The sequence below is a fragment of the Somniosus microcephalus genome, chromosome 13, assembly GCF_052327205.1.
Source record: "Somniosus microcephalus isolate GS21.2 chromosome 13, FLI_Smic_1.0, whole genome shotgun sequence".
NCBI classification, from domain to species: Eukaryota; Metazoa; Chordata; class Chondrichthyes; order Squaliformes; family Somniosidae; genus Somniosus; species Somniosus microcephalus.
This window is the reverse complement of record NC_140999.1, coordinates 27,003,456-27,023,997: the sequence shown is the minus strand read 5'-3', so window position 1 is coordinate 27,023,997 and position 20,542 is coordinate 27,003,456. Positions and strand designations below refer to the sequence as shown.

Here is a 20,542-nt window from a genome sequence, read left to right as displayed (position 1 = left end):
ACCTCCGGCAGTGCGGCGCTCCCTCTGCACTGCACCGGAGTGTCTAGCCTGGAATTTCTGTGCTCTAGTCTATGGAGTGGGACTTGAACAACACAAAACCTTCTGACTCAAGAGGCCAGGGTGCTACCCACCCACTGGCTGCCACCATTTGTGATTTATTTTTTGTGGGTGTGGGAATTTGCAATAGATTTTTTTTTCGTTGGTCGTTTTATTTCCAAATGAATATTTTAATTTCTAAATTATTGGTCTGTTGGGACAATGTGGACCTGTTGATTTAACAGATCAGGCGGGTGAGTGGCGATGCGCGCCAGGGGGGTGAGAGAAGCCCGGCTGCTGTCGGTCGGAAGGAGATGAGCTCAAGGCCGAGGCCCCGGGAGCACAAGGAGGAGAAGAGGAGGAAAAAGCAGCGAAGCCACAGCCGCTCCAGGTCTGGCTCACGGGACGGGAGATGGAGCAGGAGGCGGAGGAGCGGCAGCCGAGACCGGAGCCCGGCCCGGAGGCAGCCGAAAAACGAGCGAAGGATGAGGCCCAGCCCCAGCTCCAGCCCTCGGCCCCGCCGCTCTCCGCCCCCCGGCCGCTCCAGAAGCCCATCCCGCTCCCCCGCCAGATCCCGCCGCCCCTCCTCGTCCTCCTCCTCGTCCTCTTCGTCTTACTCGTCGTCCCCGTCCACCGCCCGCTCCGGCAGCCCCGGCAGCGTCAGCCGGCTGCTGACTCTCCAGGAGAAGCTGAAGGAGAAAGCGGACAAGAAGAAGCAGCGGGAACTGGCCAAGGCTATCGAGACCCCCGAGGAGAAGCGGGCCCGCCGCCTGGCGAGGAAAGAAGCCAAAGAAAGGAAGAAGAGGGAGAAGATGGGCTGGAGCGAGGAGTACATGGGCTACACCAACGCAGACAATCCCTTTGGAGACAACAACCTGCTGGGGACCTTTATCTGGCAAAAGGTTACGGTGAAATGTTATAAGCCCTTTTGCTGCTGAATGTATTGTTCCAAACTTTGAGACGTCCGGTGGTCGTGAAAGGCACAAAATGCAAGACTTTCTTTGAAACGCCATTGGTCCTCACTTCTGTGTTAACACTAATCCTAAAGCTGTTTTGCTAATCATTTCAATAATATGCTTCAATAATACAAGTGTCAGCTGTGGCTCAGTGGGAAGCACCCTCGCCTCTGAGTCAGAAAGTTGTGGGCTCATTCCAGAGACTTGAGTACAAAAAATCTGGGTTGACAGTGTAGTCCGAGTGGCAGGCAGTGACTAGTGGGGTACCGCAGGGATCAGTCCTTGGACCCCAGCTATTCACAATATACATTAATGATCTAGATAAGGGAACTAGATGTAATATCTCCAAGTTTGCAGACGACACAAAGCTGGGTGGGCGTGTGTGCTGCGAGGAGGATACCGAGAAACTCCAGGATGATTTGGGCAGGTTGGGTGATTGGGCAGAAGCGTGGCAGATGCAATATAACGTGGATAAATGCAAGGTTATCCACTTTGGTGTCAAAAACAGAAAGGCAGACTATTTTCTGAATGGCAATAGATTGGAAGTGCAACGAGACCTGGGTGTCCTTGTGCACCAGTCACTGAAGGTAAGCATGCAGGTGCAGCAGGCGGTGAAGAAGGCAAATGGTATGTTGGCCTTCATAGCAAAAGGGTTTGAGTACAGGAGCAAGGATGTCCTGCTGCAGTTGTACAGGGCCTTGGTGAGACCACACCTTGAGTATTGTGTGCAGTTTTGGTCACCTTATCTGAGGAAGGATGTTCTTGCCATGGAAGGAGTTCAGCGAAGATTCACAAGGCTGATCCCTGGGATGGCAGGAATGACGCATGAGGAGAGATTGGGTCGATTGGGCTTATACTCGCTGGAGTTTAGAAGAATGAGAGGGGATCTCATCGAAACTTATAAAATTCTGACAGGTCTGGACAAACTAGATGCAGGTAGAATGTTCCCGATGGTCGGAGAGTCCAGAACCGGGGGTCATAGTCTAAGGATAAGGGGTAAGCCATTTAGGACACAGATGAGGAAGAATTTCTTTACCCAGAGAGTGGTGAACCTGTGGAATTCTCTACATGGTGAACCTGTGGAATTTTCTACCACAGAAGGCGGTTGAGGCCAAGTCTTTAAATATATTCAAGAAGGAGTTAGATATATTTCTTGGAGCTAAAGGTATCAAGGGATATGGGGAGAAGGCAGGTACGGGGTACTGAGTTTGGATGATCAGCCATGATCTCATCGAATGGCGGAGCAGGCTCGAGGGGCTGAATGGCCTACTCCTGCTCCTATCATCTATGTTTCTATGAGGGAGTACTGCACTGTTGGAGGTGCTGTCTTGGATGAGACATTAAATCAGGTCGACGTAAAAGATCCGATCGCACTATTTTGAAGAAGAGCAGGGGATTAATCCTCGGTGTCCTAGCCAATATTTAGCCCTTAATCAACATCTAAAACATTATCTGGTCATTATCACATTGCAGTTTGTGGGAGCTTGCATTTATATAGTGCCTTTCACGATCTTTGGACGCTCCGATGTGCTTTACATCCAATGAAGTACTTTTGAAGTGTTGCCACTGTTGTAATGTATGAAACGCGGCAACCAAATTGTGTACAGCAAGGTCCTACAAACAGTAACATGATAATGACCAGATAATCTGTTGTGTTGATGGTTGCGAGATAAATATTGGCCAGGACTCCAAGAGAAAGCCCCTGCTCTTCGAAAAATGCCATGGGATCTTTACTTTCACCTAAGAGGGCAGACAGGACCTCTGTTCGTTTGCAGTCTCATCTGAAAGACATTATGTGATAATTGTTGGGAAAGTGGTTTTGAAAATAGTTATGTGGAACCTTAGTTTCGGGTTGGCTTTTTAAAAATTTGTTTATGGGATGTGTTGCATTGCTGGCAAGGCCAGCATTTATTGCCCATCCCTAATTGCCCTTGAGAAGGTGGTGGTGAGCCGCCGCCTTGAACCATTGCAGGCTTTCATTTTTTCCAAATTCCACACTGCCTACTCAGATTTCTTCCTCAACATATATTGCATATTTGTACAGACCTTGGTTTAATGGTACCTCTGACAATGCAATAGTACATGCACTGAAATGATTGTTAGTGACTCTATGGCTAATGAATCTTTTCTGGTTCTCTTACCTATACTAAAATTCTCATCCTTGTGTTCAAATCCCTCAATGGCATCACCCCTCCCTAATTCTAACCTTTTACAACCCTACAACCCTCCAAGATCTCTGCGCTCCTCAAATTCTGGCCTCATACGCATCCCTGATTTCCTTAACTCCACCTAAGCTCTGGAATTCCCTCCCTAAACTTCTCTGCCTCTCCACCGCTCTCCTCTTTTAAGTCATTCCTTAAAACCTAGCTCTTTGACCAAGCTTTTGGTCACTTGCCCTAATATCTCTTTATGTGGCTCAGTGTCAAATTTTGTCTGATTTATGCTCATGTGAAGCACCTTGGGACATTTTACTACGTTAAAGGCACTATATAAATGCAAGTTGTCACAGGAAATCCGCTAGTGCCTTTTTAAAAAAAAAATCTTCGTGATAGATAACATTGCGCTGTGACAGATTCAAAGGAGCTTTGATTGAAAATAATGTTTCCTCTGATCTGTGTAATTGGCTGAAGACAGTGGTATGATTTTACAGTTTTTCCTGTGTATTATGAGTACAGGTTGTATTCTGGTAATGTTACTGCTTTATTAAAAGGAATTAGTTTATTTCTTGTATTACAGGCCCTGGAAAAGAAAGGAATTAGTCACCTTGCTGAAAAGGATTTAAAGGACAGAAACAAGCGAATTCAAGAGGACAACCGCATGGAATTGCAAAAAGTATGGGCTAATATCTTTTAGATTTCCACAGACTTTCCATTTCTACTGACCCTCGTATTCACTAAGTGGCTGTAAATCTGATTAAAATGCATTTCCGAGCCATCTTCCCATAATGGCCTAAGTTAGTTGGAACTAACTAACAAATGTCCGAGAGGTAGAAAGTTTTTTTAAAAAAGCATTTTTTATTGCAAAAGGGGGTAAATAGTTCAATGTATAGTCCATAATGTTTTTTAACAAAAGCTTGATCTAGTTCTGTTACCTGTGAAGAGAACTCCTTGACTTGCTGGAGACTGACTCACCTCATACTAAGCAATGTTTTCTGTTAAATGACCACTCCAAAGTTCGGTTCTACACTTTAATACCTGTTAGAAATTAACCCTTTTGTCATAATATTTTAGTCATTTTGGAGGAAATATTAAGTTTAGAAGTTGTGCAGTTTATGGGAGGTGACTGTAATGTGGTCTTTGAGCACTATTAACTGCAGTCTGGACAATATAATACTTTCCCAGCAGGAGTAGAGGGCTCAACTACTTCAGGTATGCAGTGAAGTGAAGTGTAGCCATCGGTAGCCAGAAACTCAATTCTACAAATATTTGTGTATTTTTGGGGCAGTCGAAGAGTAGAAATGGAAAGTTTATTGATCACCTTTCTGGTTTCGTATGTAGACCTAATGTCAGAAAAAAATTAGGTTTATTGATAAATCTGTGTTTTTGTCAGTAAATATTTTATAGATTTCAGACTTGTTGACAAATTATTGATTAATATATAAACTGCCGACTCAACAAAATTAAACTTGCTGACAAACTGGTATCAACTTTGTAGAAAAGCTCCAATGAAAGATAACAGTAAATGGAAACACGAGGATAGACTGATGCATGGAGCATGTTTACACTTTTCCTAATGGAATCCAAAATTAGCCTCCTATGAATGAATAACAAACAATCAAGACATTTCCTTAGATTAAAAGAGCTGAGGCAATTTCTGAACCATAATTGGGATCAGTAATTTTACTTGCCCATGTATGGTTGTACAGCAAAACTATGTTTAATGCGGCCAGTGGAAGTTGCCTAGTGCAGATTTTACTGTTCGCTTTTATTTAAATCGAGTTCTTACTCCTGCTGCTGTAGGTGAAACAGCTGCGCCTGGAACGGGAGCGGGAAAAGGGCCTGCGGGAACAGGAGCTGGAGATGTTGCAGCGGGAGAAGGAAGCGGAACACTTCAAGACCTGGGCAGAACAAGAAGATTATTTCCATTTACAGCAAGCTAAATTGAGGTAAACAGGAATGGATTTTTCTTTGGGCGGGGGGCAAGGAGACAAACCTTTCCATATTCTCTGGGTTGAGAAGAATACAGTACTCTCTCATTAGAATGTCACATCTGTTCAGTACTGGATACTACATCCTGAATTCCTGTATTTCCGGAGGGGAAGCGTAAGCTGTAATTTATACTTTATAACTAGCAGATCTTCGGTGGCATTGCCCATAGTGAGTTGGAAGATATACTGTTTTATTACAATGGGGTGCTATCAACAAAGTGTTAGAGAGGAAGTAAATTAAACATTTGCAGATTGTATGCGATGTTTTTAAAATATTATAAATTATCGTCTGCTTTGATGCTGAACCATTCAAGACAATGTCTAAATGGTACAAAAGCAAAATACTGCGGATGCTGGAAATCTGAAATAAAAACAGAAAATGCTGGAAATACTCAGCAGGTCAGGCAGCATCTGTAGAGAGAGAAACAGAGTTAACGTTTCAGGTCGATAACCCTTCGTCTGAACTGGCGTTTTGGTGAAAAACAATAAACATTTGCCAATAGGTGACTGGCTAGCTCGGTTATTTTAATAATTCATTCTGATGCTCAGTTGATAAATATGCTGTTTGATTTGCAGCTGAGCCACGCAGACCAGAAGTGTTCACTCCTTGTTGAGTGAACTGACCTCAGAGAAGTGGTGGGACGCTGTGATTGTCCTTGAGAGGAGGAAAAGGGGACAATGCGCTGCGGTCATGCTCCCAATAGCTGCCATGTGATTTCTGCTGGAAAGCATGTGTGCTTAAAGGCAATAAAGCATGGCTTGAACTTGGAAGGAATGTATTTGTTTGCCAGTCACCAAAGGTAGTAGTTACAATGTTCAACTGGAATTCAAACTTCATTTGAGCATTTATCTTGTGTATGACGCAAGTGTTACTTTGGCTCACTTATGAGGAGCATGAATGGATTCTCCTGAGGTTAAGAAAGTAGAAGTCTGTTTGTGTGGTGCGTGCTTTGCAGCTACATTTAATGTGTGCATCGCAATCTGTTAGCTTATTTCAGCTATAATCCTATCCAATTTTACCCGGTGTACTATATGAGAGAAAAAAACTTTGAGTAAGAGCGTACATTATGTTGACATGTGTATGTTAGTGAGAAGATAGCTTTCTGTTCTCTTGTTTGTTTTAGATCAAAGATCCGTATCCTGGGCGGCCGAGCCAAGCCGATTGACCTTCTTGCTAAATACATCAGTGCAGAGGATGATGATCTCGCTGTAGAAATGCACGAACCTTACACATTTCTAAATGGGCTGACTGCGTCAGACCTGGAAGATCTTCTTGAGGATATCAGAGTATGAAATGTCACTTAACGTACAGTATTGTGCCCTCTTCATCGGTAATGTCGTGAGATTTTATTATTGGAGATTCACATTCACCAAGTTTCTACCTTAGTTAGCTCAATTGTATCAAACTGCAGAAGGCTCACCACCACCTTCTCGGGGCAACTAGGGATGGGCAAGAAATGCCGGCTTTGCCAGTGACGCCTGCACCCTGAGAATGAAATTAAAAAAAAAAACCTTTGTCTGTTTCATGCTATTTCTGTGCTGGGAATGCCTGATTTTGGTACTGGAATGTGTTCCAGCACTGGCATGCCTCTCCGTGAGCACCAATAGCAAAGAAAAAGTTTCTCACAGCTGGATCTAACTAGCAAACATAATGTAGTAATAGGTTCCATGAATTACATGTAACAACTAACTGCTTTATAACTACACCTTAGAGTCTGCTCCTGTTAATTTGAAGTTTTATGGCTTTGGAAAAAGTTATGCAATAATACTAAATAAGCAATTTTCATGAAATGGGGCAGCAGGCTTTTTTTTTTGGAACCATTTCATTCGAATGAACATAATTCAGTATGCCTTAATTTGAATTAAGAGTAGATTGTAATTGCCTCCGCATTGACAGTCCCACCAGTACAGTGTAGAAGTTGGGAGATGGCTTTTATTTTGCTGTTTCTGCCTAGGACCCAATGAACTCCAGAACTGACAAGTACGTGAGATGAAAATATTTAATTGTCTTGCCCCTCAAGCAGCTTACAGTGTCAAGATTTGACTGCGAGGATGTTTCATATTTTTTGTAAAGTTAGTGCAATTCTGAGGTACTGTCACTAGATGTCACTGTTGCACTAACCATTTGAATTTCCACAGAACTTGTAAACAGTTCAAAGCACTTTACAAACTGGGGAAAAAGATGGGAGGAAATTTATGGGAAAACGAATCGAAGGCTAACTCAGAAGATTTTTTAGGAGGCTTTTGACGGCATGGAGGGAAGTCGTAAGGCAAAGTGGTTTTGGGAGAGATTTCTCAAAGGGAGAGGGAGTAATGGCTGAAATGTTGCAAGTATAGCAAAGACATCTTGAGGTACAATGCTTTATACAAAAAATGGTGCAGATCCCTCCCACCCCCGCCAGTGATGGATTGCACCTTGAGCAGGTTGGATATTTTGAAATTCGTTTGAAATTGAATCTTCCTATCGTGCTGTCAGCCTGAGACGGGACCAAAACATGAAGAGAGCAAGACATTTTTTAACTTAAAACGGGGGACTGCAGTCGGAAACAAATCCATGGCACTGTGGATACTTGGCTGCACAGGGGGTCACAAGAAAGTGTAGCAATTCTGTTATAAGGGATTCGATAGTCAGGGGGATAAACTGATGTTTCTGCAACTGCAGACGTGAGTCCTGAATGTGTTGCCTCCCTGGCGCTAGGGTAAAGGATATCACTGAATGGATGCTGGACATTCTGAAAGGAGAAGGGGAACAGCCAGAAGTCGCGGTCCATATTGGAACCAATGACCTAGGTAGGAAAAGGTTTGAGGAACTAAAGACTGAGTTCCAGGAGCTAGGGAAAAGATTAAAGAACAGGACCTCAAAATTTGTAATCTCTGGATTACTCCCTGTGCCACGTGCGAGTGAGTACAGAAACAGGAAGATAGTGTGGGTGAATGCATGGCTGGAGAAGTGGTGCAGGAAGGAGTGCTTCAGATTCCTGGGGCATTGGGACCGGTTCTTGGGCGGGAGGGACCTTTACAAGGGCTGGGACCAATGTCCTCGAGGGGAGATTAATTAGTGCTCTGTGGGAGGGTTTAACCCACTTCGGCAGGGGAAGGGACATCGGGACGCATCAGGAGAGACAAGGTGCATAGAAAACTAAGAGGTACGAACAGCAACAGAGTAAAGGATAGTGTAGAAAGAGCAAGAATTAGATGGAGGAGAAAAGCAAAGCCGACTAGCATGGTGTTGGAATGCATGTGTGTTAATGTGAGGAGTGCAGAGAAGGTTAAGGGGTTTTGATAGAGCAAGTAGGGAGAAACTGTTTCCTCTGGCAAGTGGGTCAGTAACCAGAGGTCACAGATTTAAAATAATTGGCAAAAGAACTAGGTGGGAAATGGGGAGACATTTTTTCACAGAGGATTGTTGAGATCTGGAACACACTACCTGAAAGACTGGTGGAAGCAGATTTCATAAGAACTAGTGGAACCGTACTCCCAACAAAGAGTCAATACTTTTAGGCGAGATGAGAAAATTGGTGAGGAAAATAATAGGCAGGTTGATTGAGTAACATAAATAGTTTTAATGATGGCTGTATCCCTTTGTGGTTTGGTTGCTGTGGAGGTACTAATTAGACTATCAATGTGTGTTAATGTTTTGAACATTTTGCGCCAACAGTTCTCAAAGGAAAAAGCTCCAGTAATTGGAATATTGTATGAATAGAAACAGTAACATTATGTATGGTCTAACCATGAGTAAGTTGAAGATCCTTGTGGGTCTGACCGACTTTTTTCTTTCCCTTCAGGTTTACATGGAGTTGGAGCAGGGGAAGAACGCTGACTTTTGGAGAGATATGACTACCATTACTGAGGACGAAATAAGTAACCTGAAAAAACTGGAAGCTTCAGGAAAAGGGCCAGGTAATGGGAAAGTAGTGGAGCATATTCAGAGGAGGGACAACTCCAGATTTGTTTAAGCAGAATTTTTTTAATTAACCCTTTATGCTGCCAGCACTTGTGATGCTAAAACCCTTGTATGATGAAAAGCTACCCAGACAAGATTGTTGTTTTTTTTAAGCTTAAATCTTTTCCCTCTCCCTTCTCATTCTCTCTTTAATTATTATACCTTTTACTATTTATATCTATCTCATAAACCTTATTCTAATTTAATGTTTTTCCTTAAAAGTAACTTTTATTCACCTGATTGTCTCTGCACTGCAAGTCCCACCACTCCATTTTGGGATCCAAGTGGGGGAAAAAATGGCCTCAATTGGCTGAAAACTATCTCCAGTTGGTTGACAACCAGCTTTCAAAGGCTGGCTTTTCAGCCAGTTGAAACCTAGAGCAAGTCAGCCTGTAACATGTTTACCGAACAAATTAAGAATTGTCCACAGAGCAAGTTATATCATCCAGGGTGCTGGCTGCCCAGTCATGTCTGAGACAATACCTCTGCAGCATAGGATTGCTGTTAAACATTTGCTGCAATAGAAGCAAAATACAATTTGTTTTTCTTCTACCCAAAATGAAAATCTACATTTTTTAAAATAAGTCTGTCACTTCTGTGTAATCCAGTCAGTTAGCCTTGGTTTCTGTGATCTTACTTGTCCATCTGCAAAACCCAATTCCTGTCGAGCAGCTCCCAAGTAGTTAATTTTGTATTCCTTGGCTATGCATTGTTGCTTTATAAAAGTTTGCACTAATATTTCTGTTAATTATTTCCCCCCTTCACACCAAGCACATTTTATATTTAAAAATCTGCCCATTCCCCCAGTCTGGAGTTACATACTCGTGTTGTGGACAATTCCTTCAGTATGAGCTCCTGGCCCCTCAGCCTCTGTCTCTTTGCTCTGTCCAACCTGTATCTCTCCCAAGTTCCTACTGTGGCCACATGGCAAGCTCCCAGCTCAATCTGCCTCCCTGCCCAATCTATCTCATCTTCTATCTGAAGTCCCTAGCACGTTTGCTCTCCGTTTTACGACTCTGACCGCTCTAACTCTTTTACACTCCTGTGGTACTGAGAAACGGTGGCAGAACTCCTGAATCTTTGGATCTCAAGAAAGGAAAAGCCTAAGCAGTTAAGCCAAGATGTTAAAATAAAAACCTAGGCTAAGGTTGCTTGTGACCTGCACACTAATTGACAGATGGGAAGATCAGGCAGTATAACATAGTATGAGGAGCCACTGGCAGCAAGAACACTCCGTGACCAAGAGCCACTGTTTAATGCCCAGGGCTTCTGTTTCATTTGATGTTTCTCAGGCTGGAGTCAAATGTGTGGAGGTTTCTGCAGCAAACTGACACGAGGAAATTATTGGCTAGAGCCGAGCTGAAGTTAGGGTGATAGGGTCAGGACTGCAGTTCCTGCCCTTGCCTGTCTCTCGCCAAGGGTCAGGTCCATTCTCTAGTCTGTTTATTTGTCTTTACATCAGTGCTTACCATTTGGACTCAAATGGCAAAAAACATGTGCAGCAGCCAAGAGCTACACCACAGATGGCTACAAAGAGAAAGAGCCCGTACAAAAGAATTAGCGAGAGACTGCAAGGAATAAAGAGAAAGCCCGAGGACCAGAGAGAACCAAACAAGCAGGGAAAGAGAGGCTAAATATAACCCTCCAATACAGTTCAATGTCCACTCAGTGAAAGGCTTTGTTGTGGTTGGCGAGCGTAGTCCAGACCCGTTTTGTTTTTTAGAGACTGTTAGAATGTTTATTTTTGTAATAATATAGATAAAGAATGCAGTCCAAGATGAGTTCCTGGATACGGAGTCAAACACTGTTAATATATTCACAGGCAACACCCCGGAACATCTGGTGACGCGTTGCAGTAGAAGAACGCACATCACAGCCTGTTGAGCTCAACTTTCACTTCTCTATCTCCTCCTTCTGTTCCTTCTTCTAACTTACAGTTATGATCTCACCCCATTAATCTAGAGGCACCTGCATTCCATAACCCTTTACCCACTTTCAGTACCAGTCCATATCAGTGTGTATCAAGATGTTCCAGGCTACCTAAACATTTATCTCTATTCTGACGTTCATGGCTCCAAGACTAACCGGGTTAGCAACCCATAGAATTTATTATGGTTAGTTACAGATTACTTAAGCTCCAAAAGTAACAAATGTGTAACCTGGCCCAGAGCAGGCTGCTCACGACCTCCGGACGGAAATTGTACTGTTAACCGTTTGCAGAATTCCAGGTTTAGGTTTTCAACTATAGAGGTTAATATAAAAATGGAACTTAATACATATGAATTCTTTTACTATCTCTCGATCTTAATCTGTAACAAGTCTGTTGTTACTGAAAGGTGCAGAAAGTGTTACAGCTCATCCCAAGAATATTGGCAGGGAAGACTTAGTACAGGGCACTGCGAGTCTCGGGCTGCAGGGCCTGAGCTCCTGGACCCAGTCCCTAGCAGGGTTGAGCCAGTTCCAATAATAGTCCAACAGAATCCCCTTCGACAGGAGCTGGATGGCAGCGACTGCCCTGAGTCTCCTGAACTCCAGCTCCATGCAAAATCCACATCTCGGCTGAGGGACTTCTTGAACCCCCCCTGAGATGTCTCAGCTGCAACTCCCTGAAGCTGATATTTGCCCCAGGGCACTCTGCTCTGTGCTCCAAAAACTGACAAGTCGAAGAGTTTAAAACCTGAACAGACTTTTGGAAACTGACCGGTCAAGTGCATTGACCAGGGCAATTTGTCCCTGCTTACCTTCTACCTGGTTACAGTACCCACTTCTGACCTGCTGAATATTGGCTGCCATCTTACGTCATTCCTTGGCCTTTTTTTTAAAAAAAAAGGTAAAATCTACAAATTAAGTTTATAAAGGAACTTGAGAGACATATGGAGAGGGCACATGGAAGGAGAGACTTACAAAAAAGAGAAAGATTGGAAAAATAGAGCTTGAGATAAGTTATAGATGTGTTAATGAGGAGACGTGCATAAAAATTCAAGAAAAGCAGTTAAAGAAATACAGGAAACTTTTTATCCGGCACCGCCAGGCCCGGCGTGCTGCCGGTTGATCAAAAAGTCCGGATTACAGAGAGGTATACTTACCAAGGTACAAGAGCCCCGTACACGGCCACAGGTGCAGGAGCCCCGGTTACACGGCCACTAATATATAGTAAAACTTACCTGAACCTACTCCTGAATTTTGCCGGTTAAGAGAGATTTCCAGATATTTAGGTGCCGGTTAAAAAAGAGTTTCCTGTAGATAGAAGCAGGGATACAGCTACAAAAAGGAGTGGACAGTTTCTTTTTTTTTTTGTCTGAGCAGTGCCACAGTTCACATATAGTACTTAATTATGTTTGTGGTTATCTGTTAATTGGACACCGTTTTAACCGGTAATAGGGTGATAAGCAGCAGATATAACCGTTTTATGACTTGCAAGGTATCTGCATACTATACTGTCAGCGTTTAAAACTATCCTTTGATGTTTACTGTCACTAATCACATCTTTCTCTCTGTAAATGTGCCTTGCAAGATGCGGTGCCATCTGAAAACCATCTTAGTTTTATACAATGGAATCTCTCTTTGCCACAATGGACAGGTGGATATTGGCAATTATTAACAGATAATTGAGTCCTCAAATTTTGGTCCTGCACCTGTGGTATAGGAATGCCTTCAGCACGGGGTTGAAAACAAATATAGTACAGATAACAAAAGCATTAGTTTTGACATGGCCTCGTGATATGAAAACTCTGATAGATAATAGCAGTTCCACATTGAGTAAGCACTTGTTTAGGAATTTTAATGGTAATGTGCAGACATATTCTTTGCTCTGGTATTGGCCATATGCAATTTTGTTAAAAGCAAAGAGTGACTGTAGGAATACTATTTCTATTTCATAGCGGTCTCTTTTTAAAAAAAATTTTGTTAAGGAGAGAGACGAGAGGGAATCAACACTTCAGTGAGCACTGATGTCCAGTCGGTATTTAAAGGAAAAACCTACAACCAGCTTCAGGCGCTGTACCAAAACATCGAGGCAAAGATCAAAACTGGTGGTTCAAATCTGGACATTGGCTACTGGGAATCTTTATTGCAACAGCTCAAGGCATATATGGCCAGAGCCAGGTAGGACTGAGCACAAGGGGCAGAGGGCAATAAAAAGAAATTCCTTATGGGTAGGAAAGCTTCCCATTAGTTCCTTCAGATGTGCTTTACTATGGTTGTAATGGGGGTGCATGTGGGGGAAGCTCTGTGCACTTGGAGTATTGATGTCATTGGGTGCTATTTGCCAAACTATTCGATGACCCACCCATCATAGGTGCATGTATCCACCTGAATAGAAAGAACATGTAGGCAATGGAGCCCCTACCCCCATTGAGGATATGGATTCAGCATGGGGAGTAAATTCCAAGAGTGATTTTGTTTCTGGAATGTTGTCCAAGTCGTCACTCTTCATGTGTGAGCCTGGACGGAAACGGTCAACAGGCTATTTGACCATTGGGCATCAAACCGAGTTACAACAGACTATTCGGCCCAACCAGTCTGTGTCGGCGTTTAGCCTTCACGCGAGCAAATAGCCTTTAATTACTTTTACCCACCCTGTCCCCAATTACAGGAAACTTTGTGCTATCCGGAAGTTGAATGTCCGGCAACTTCGATCTAACGGCAGAAATCAGCAGCCGTTTTGGTTAGATGTTTTTTTTTCTCCTAGCATTCTTTTCACAGGCAGGCTCTGGAAAGCGTCTTTGTTGCTTAGCAACAGCTTCAGAGACGCTTCCAAGCTACTGGGCCGAGTGTTTACAAGCTGTTGCTGAGCAACAGTGCTTGTGGTCAGATACGGCGATGAAAAGCTCCCATCTGATAACATTGACGCTGGTCTATCCGGAGCTTTTAAAAAAACGGCAGTAGCTCGGTCCCATGGGTGCCGGATAGCACAAAGTTTCCTGTACTTTGCTTGCACTCAATGTGCACTAAATTGTGCATTCACCCAGTAAGATATGAAGAAGTTACAGGTTTTTTTTTGTTTCCTCCGTGTTACTTTATTTGGATGAATTGATACTTATTTTGTATTTGTGGTGGTTTCCCTTAGACTCCGTGAAAGGCACCAGGATGTGTTGCGACAGAAACTTTACAAACTGAAGCAGGAGCAGGGAGTGGAAAGCGAGCCCTTGTTTCCCATTCTAAAGAAAGAATCACAGTCTTCCAAAGACAAGTATGTAACTTTACAGTTTGAGGTTCTGTCCTACATGTGGTTATTACAGATGGCAAGGGCTGTTAATGTCCCCTATTTTTTGCCATTTTGAATCCTGCACTAATCTAATTTCACCTCTTAAATTAGAAGCATTTTTTAGAAGCTGTCACACTGTAAATGTTAGCATTGCCACAAATTAGTCAGTTTGGACATCTGTGATTAAATATCAGTGATGCTTGTAAATACTATTTCCTTGTCATTCATTGCAGTCAACTGTGCATGTTACTGACCACTAAAAGTGGCTGAGAAGAGAATAAAGCTCCCCGCAAACCGGTTAAAGTGTAAACATCTTGGGCTTCAGATGTTGATGAACTGATCAGGCTTTGTTGTCTTGGTTTGTGATGTCATCTGAACCACCTAATGTATTACTGCCTTGTAACATTCTCTAGCCAATGTATTATTCGGGATAATAGTACGCAGGATGCTTATGGGGCTGCAGGAGGATTTGATCGTTCAAGTTGGCCAAGACCTTCTCCATTCTGTCAAACTTTATTATTGCAGGAATTGTTCTGTTCAAAGGATGCTTCATAAACTATGTGTTACGTATTGGCCATTTTGAAGTGCGTGATCTCACTAGGCGTACTTGCAGAAGATAGTTGTTTTTTATAAATTGCGTGTTATTCATATTTGCTTGTGTAATATTTCAGTAAAGATCACAGCAACCTGTCCCCATCTGACAGTTCTAGTGCAGAGAACTCTCCTCTCAGGTAAGGATATGAGGTTAAAGGAATACTCTAGGTAGAGATGAGGATTTTTAAAAAAATTCTTTCCCTTGTGAATGTAAAATTACATTTTGTTGTACAATACCTCCTGTAAGTTATTTTATGCTTTGGCAGTCTCTCTATTTGATTGGCCACAGTGATTTTCAGAGTGCTATGTCATAGAAGCCTGAAAATCACTGTGAGCAATTGAATACAGAGGTTGGACTACTAAACCATAAAATAACTGAAATGACATGCAATAACAGAGTTATGCCTGATGCTGGTTTCAGCTGAATTGCTTCAGCATTAATTCCAAACAAAATGTTATTTCAGTACAGTAGGACCATGCACTTGGGTCTTTATGACCCAAGTAATAACTGAACACTGGATAGAGGACTCTTCAAGTGCAGTGTAGATGAGTTTTGCTCATCTGTGGGGTATATAAGGCCATTAACTTATTGCCATACGTTCTTTTCTGAGACTGAAATGGAAATGGAGATGCAGTGTGGGGAAGCTCTGTATACTGGGAGTGTTAATGTTGAATCTCACTTGTGCTATGTGGAGAAAATATTGGCCTGTCCATCATTGCAGCATCTATCTACAACAAGTAATAGAACGTGGATCCTGCATGTATTGTAATGGAGGACCAAACTCAACTACAGCGAGTCATTGAAACTGTAATTTAAAAAAAAAAAAATCTTTTGTAATCTCTGCAGTTTCAATTTATCTAAATATTTTTACTTTGTGTTTATGTTTTCAGAATTGATGAAACGGGCCAAAATGAATTACATCAGAATCTCTACAAACTGAAGCAAGAGCAAGGAATTGAAAGTGAGCCCTTGTTTTCAATTCGAAAGAAAGAGCCACAGTTTCCCAAGGCCAAGTATGTATCCTTGCACTCTGAGATGTTATGCTGCATGTGGCTACTCCAGAGGGCCAGAAATGTTAATAGCCCATTTTATGTCCCATTGAAGTAAGCACCAATTGAATTTCACATCTTGCAATACAACAATTATTTAAAAACTACTTCAGACTGTAAATATTTACATCCTCGTCGATCCCATGGCATTGGCCACAGACCAAATCTCTCTCCTTGTAACTCCTCTTCTTTTACATTTTTTTCTTTTACTTGTTCTCTACTGGTCACTAATTTCTCTCTCACTTAGCTTCACGTCCACTCTCCCCCCTCCCTCTGGCTTCTCTGCCTCGTCCCCTGCAGAAAGATGAGATTAGAACTCCCAGGTTATCTCCAGAGTATAAACATTCTTATTGATGTTGGAATTTGTGTTCTTTGATCTGCCAAAATGTGTACTGTCATTCTCCAATCAACCTTGTAGAGGGTTCAAGATAGATGGCTTTTTATAAATAATATCAGCACAGAGACCCAGCTACGTCTGTGTTGAGAGTATCTCCTTGAGATAGTCTTCCACACTGCAGAATAGCAAACTGTTGTCAAGCAGCTGTAACAGGTCATCTAGATTGACAAGAATGCACCCAGAACAAGGATCAAACCTGTTTTGAGAAAGGTGTGGATAAAGTTCTCATTCCCTAATTAAACAAACCATTTATGGTGCTCTCGGGTTCAGTAATAATTTTGAAAGTGTTTCCAACTTTATGGCACCGAGGCCTACTAGCCATCAGTTTTAAAGAGTGAGGTGCTGATTTTATTCGTGTCATGCAGGTCAAGAGGTGAAGACAAGGAAGTACCTGGCACTTCTGCCTCAGGAGCTTCAGAACCAAATGCAGAAGAGGAGAATGCAGAGCCTGAGGCTGAGGCTGAAGCTGAAGGAGAGGCAGTGCTCACTGAGGAGGATCTAATCCAACAGAGCTTGGATGATTACGATGCTGGCAAATACAGTCCAAAGTTACTCAGCCCTCATGAACTGCCTATGGACACCCACATAGTAGATGCTGAAGAGGACATGCAAAAATTAATGATGGCAAGGCAGCAGTTGCAAGTGACGGGTAAGAGAAGGGTCTGTTGATGAAGTGATCTTCCAAATTCTGAAAGTGTTTTGTTTTTTCACAAACTGTTGCCTCACACCACAACCATTGTCTAATCATTTTCATTAACTGCGAACATTGCAAACAGCAATTCAATTTTTATTTTATTTATTAATACTTCTGCACCAGAGCTTCTGAAATGTTCCTTTTCCTTGGCCAAGGTTTCCCCTCAACAACAGATGTCAAGACCCTCGACTTTGTCCATTCCATTCCCTGTGCCTCTGCTCTCGCAGCAACAACAGGGTCACCCTTATTCTCGCCTTCCATTCCAGCAGTCTCCGCATTTGCAGATCATCGTCTGCAACTTACACCACCTACAGCGTGATCCCATTAGGAAGACCATCCACCCAACCCATTTCTGCTTACCAGTTTTCTTTATTGAACCTTGTTGGTGCAATCATTTATTTCTCTCAAACTACTACAACTAGCAGGTTCTCATATCTGTATGCAACTGTATCCCTCAAATTCTAGGTGCGAAGCAAGAGGAAAAGCACAATAATGATCTGAGACATGCCCAATAATGATCTGACTAAGACATTCCCAAGCATCCAGTTACAGTATTTTAATGTGCTACATGTCATAACTATATAAGCAGATTATATATTCAGTATCTGTACATTAAATTACTAATTTTAACTATAATTATGACCTATAGTTCCGTCAAGTAGTAAATGTATTCTCCGTTGGATTGAATTATCGTGTGTTTTCAATGTCTGTTTTATTTCTTTTATGTAGGTGATGCCAGTGAGAGTGCCGAAGACGCATTTGTACGCAAAGCCAAAGAGGGGATGGGAACCGACGAAGCTCAGTTCAGCGTGGAGATGCCCTTAACTGGCAAAGTGTACCTCTGGGCTGACAAATACCGTCCCAGGAAACCACGGTTCTTCAATCGTGTCCATACAGGCTTTGAGTGGAACAAGTACAACCAAACCCATTATGATTTTGACAACCCTCCTCCTAAGATTGTCCAGGGTTACAAATTCAACATATTTTATCCTGACCTTATTGACAAGAGGGCAACCCCACAGTATTTCCTTGAGCCATGTTTGGACAACAAAGACTTTGCAATTCTCCGCTTCCATGCAGGTCCTCCGTATGAAGATATTGCTTTTAAAATTGTGAACCGTGAGTGGGAGTACTCTCACCGGCATGGTTTCCGGTGTCAGTTTGCCAATGGAATATTTCAACTGTGGTTCCATTTCAAAAGGTATCGTTACAGAAGATAGAAACACCAAGAGTAAATGTTCATGACTGGTTATCCTGTTCCGGTTGCGTCCTTTATGGAATTGGCAACCAGTTATGTTTAAAAGGGTGTTCCCATGCAGGACTGTAAAGCACTTTTTCCACCATGATGTGAGCTCATTTTAATCCTCCCCTATATTGTTACTATTCCCGAGTACAGCTTCTGTGGTTATAGGAACACAAGTTCATTAAAGGCTCATATTCCTGCCTAGCTGGAAGAACTGAAACTCCTAAAATGTCTACTTTCTTGTGTTTTTTGGGGGTATTTGTTTTACTGCCCCTTTCTCTTTTGGTGGTACCTGTACAGGAAACTTTTTTATCCGGGACCGACGTGCCGGTTCATCAAAAATTCCGGATAACCAAAAGCTATAGTAAAAGATACGGAGCTGAGAGCTCCGTATAAAGCAACAAACCCTGTTGCTTAGCAACAAACCCTGTTGCTTAGCAACAGGTTCAGAACAATGGCCACAGGTTCTAAGCGTCTCTGTAGCTTAGCAACAGCTGCAGCCACACCCTTGCACAGCAACAGATAGAGGAAGGCAAGTAACAAAACTTACCAGAACCTACTCCTGAATTTTGCCGGTTAACCGAGATTTCCGGTTATTTAGGTGCCGGTAAATCGAAAGTTTCCTGTACTTAGTATTTTTTGATCTTGCCCTCTGATTTTCTTTCTTTTGAGGAGATATCTTGGTTACTCATCCTGTAGGATATAACTGGCGCAAACTCATAACTTTTTTACTCTGTGGAACAATAGACTGGGATTCTGACACGTAGGCTGCCGCACACCCCTAAATATCTAATTTTCTGACTCGAATTATTAGTAAAGAAAGAAATTCCAATTCTATAGTACCTTTCATAACCTCTGGACGTCCCAATTCAGTAACTTTGTGCAAACCTGGCGGGCAATTTGTACACAGCAAGATCCCACGCACAACAGTGAGATAATTAGCAGAATTTTTTGTGGTGGTGGTTGTTGAGGAATAAATGTTAGGGGAACTCCTGCTTTTCTTTTAATAATGCCATGGGACCCTTACCTTCCACCAAACTGGCAGACAGGGCCTTGGTTTAACGTCTCATCTGAAAGATGGCACGTCCAACAACCCAGTACTTCCAGAGTAATAGATTGTCAGTCAAGATGATGTGCTAAAGTCCTAGAATGGGGCTTGAGCCCACATGTTTGTGTTTTCAAATTCACTGCTGACGTATCCTTGTATGGATATGCACTGCAGTAATGACTTAGTTAAGAACTTGTCTGTGTCCAAGTTTTGCGTCTATTGTGTCACGCTTAAAGTGTCACACATCAAGAGCTCACATCAACAGGGTAAAAATTAGTGATTGGTTGAAATTATCTACTGTTAAATGATCAAATATCATACTAATTGGTCCAAAATCAAAATGAGTTAAATTACAAACAGCAGGAAACAATTGAGCGCACTAAAATTGAGCATTGTTTTCCCCCCAAAGCTGCCATTCACTAAACAGCAAGTATCACAACATTGACCAAATTGCACAGGTTACTTCAGGCAATTTTTGTCTTGTCATTTTTCTTCATTCAGGTATGAATATATAGCAGGCAATAAAATTACAATAAACACATTAAAAAAGGACACAATTCCTGAAAGAAGTAAGTAAAATTGCATATAAAATTAGTTACTAAATGTTAGAAAATCTGCAAAATAATTTAGATCTGCTCTTCTGGCTCGGGCTTCAGTTGGGAATTTACCATCGTCCTGGAACAAGTTCTTAGTGTGCATTGAATTGAGAGAGTTGCTTTTACCCTACTCCTGTAAAACTCCACTATTCACCAGCATAACCTGTACAACATGAAAACTAGGAGAAAGTGACATGGGATTTTCTTGTTTCTGTGAAGAAATTTTGTGAGAGAGATGCATCATGCGAGTTGCAATATTCTTCCTTTATCCTGGGAACAGTAAGTGATCCAGACCAAAAAATACAATTAATTATGAATGTTGGAGAAAACATTTTAAAGTCATTTTTTTCAGCATTTTGTACAGTTTTCATGAATAAAGATTTTGACTTTATGGTATTAGGGGTGAGTCTTTTTGTTTGGCTGCAGGGACCAGAGGAGGAAGCATGTGAGATGCTTTGGTGAGCTCTGACATTGGAGTGCGAGTTAATCAGCCATGCTTATACCTGGCCCAGTGCTGATCACTGGAAATTCGACAGTGGAGGTTGGGTGGGGGGAACTTTCCTTGACAGGGATACACCAATGATTGATTCAGCAAGAATTGAACATCCACTGTGGGAAGTAAGGAGGAAGAA

General features: G+C 42.3%; 1 protein-coding gene across 2 annotated transcripts; it reads left to right on the top strand.

Annotated features, from left to right (window-relative positions):
• The first annotated feature begins 31 nt into the window (after positions 1 to 31).
• Positions 32 to 20,301, top strand: cactin. Of its 2 annotated transcripts, XM_086004678.1 has the most exons (11): positions 35 to 938; positions 3,729 to 3,824; positions 4,952 to 5,097; positions 6,264 to 6,426; positions 8,925 to 9,039; positions 12,994 to 13,186; positions 14,151 to 14,273; positions 14,960 to 15,019; positions 15,774 to 15,896; positions 16,695 to 16,978; positions 17,753 to 20,301. In XM_086004678.1, the coding sequence occupies exons 1-11, from the start codon at positions 351 to 353 to the stop codon at positions 18,241 to 18,243; spliced, it is 2,382 nt and encodes a 793-aa protein (XP_085860804.1). In that variant the 5' UTR covers positions 35 to 350; the 3' UTR covers positions 18,244 to 20,301. The 2 variants fall into 2 exon arrangements, with proteins under 2 accessions (XP_085860805.1, XP_085860804.1); XM_086004679.1 differs by lacking the exon at positions 14,960 to 15,019 and having other exon boundaries at positions 32 to 938.
• The last annotated feature ends 241 nt before the right edge of the window (positions 20,302 to 20,542 follow it).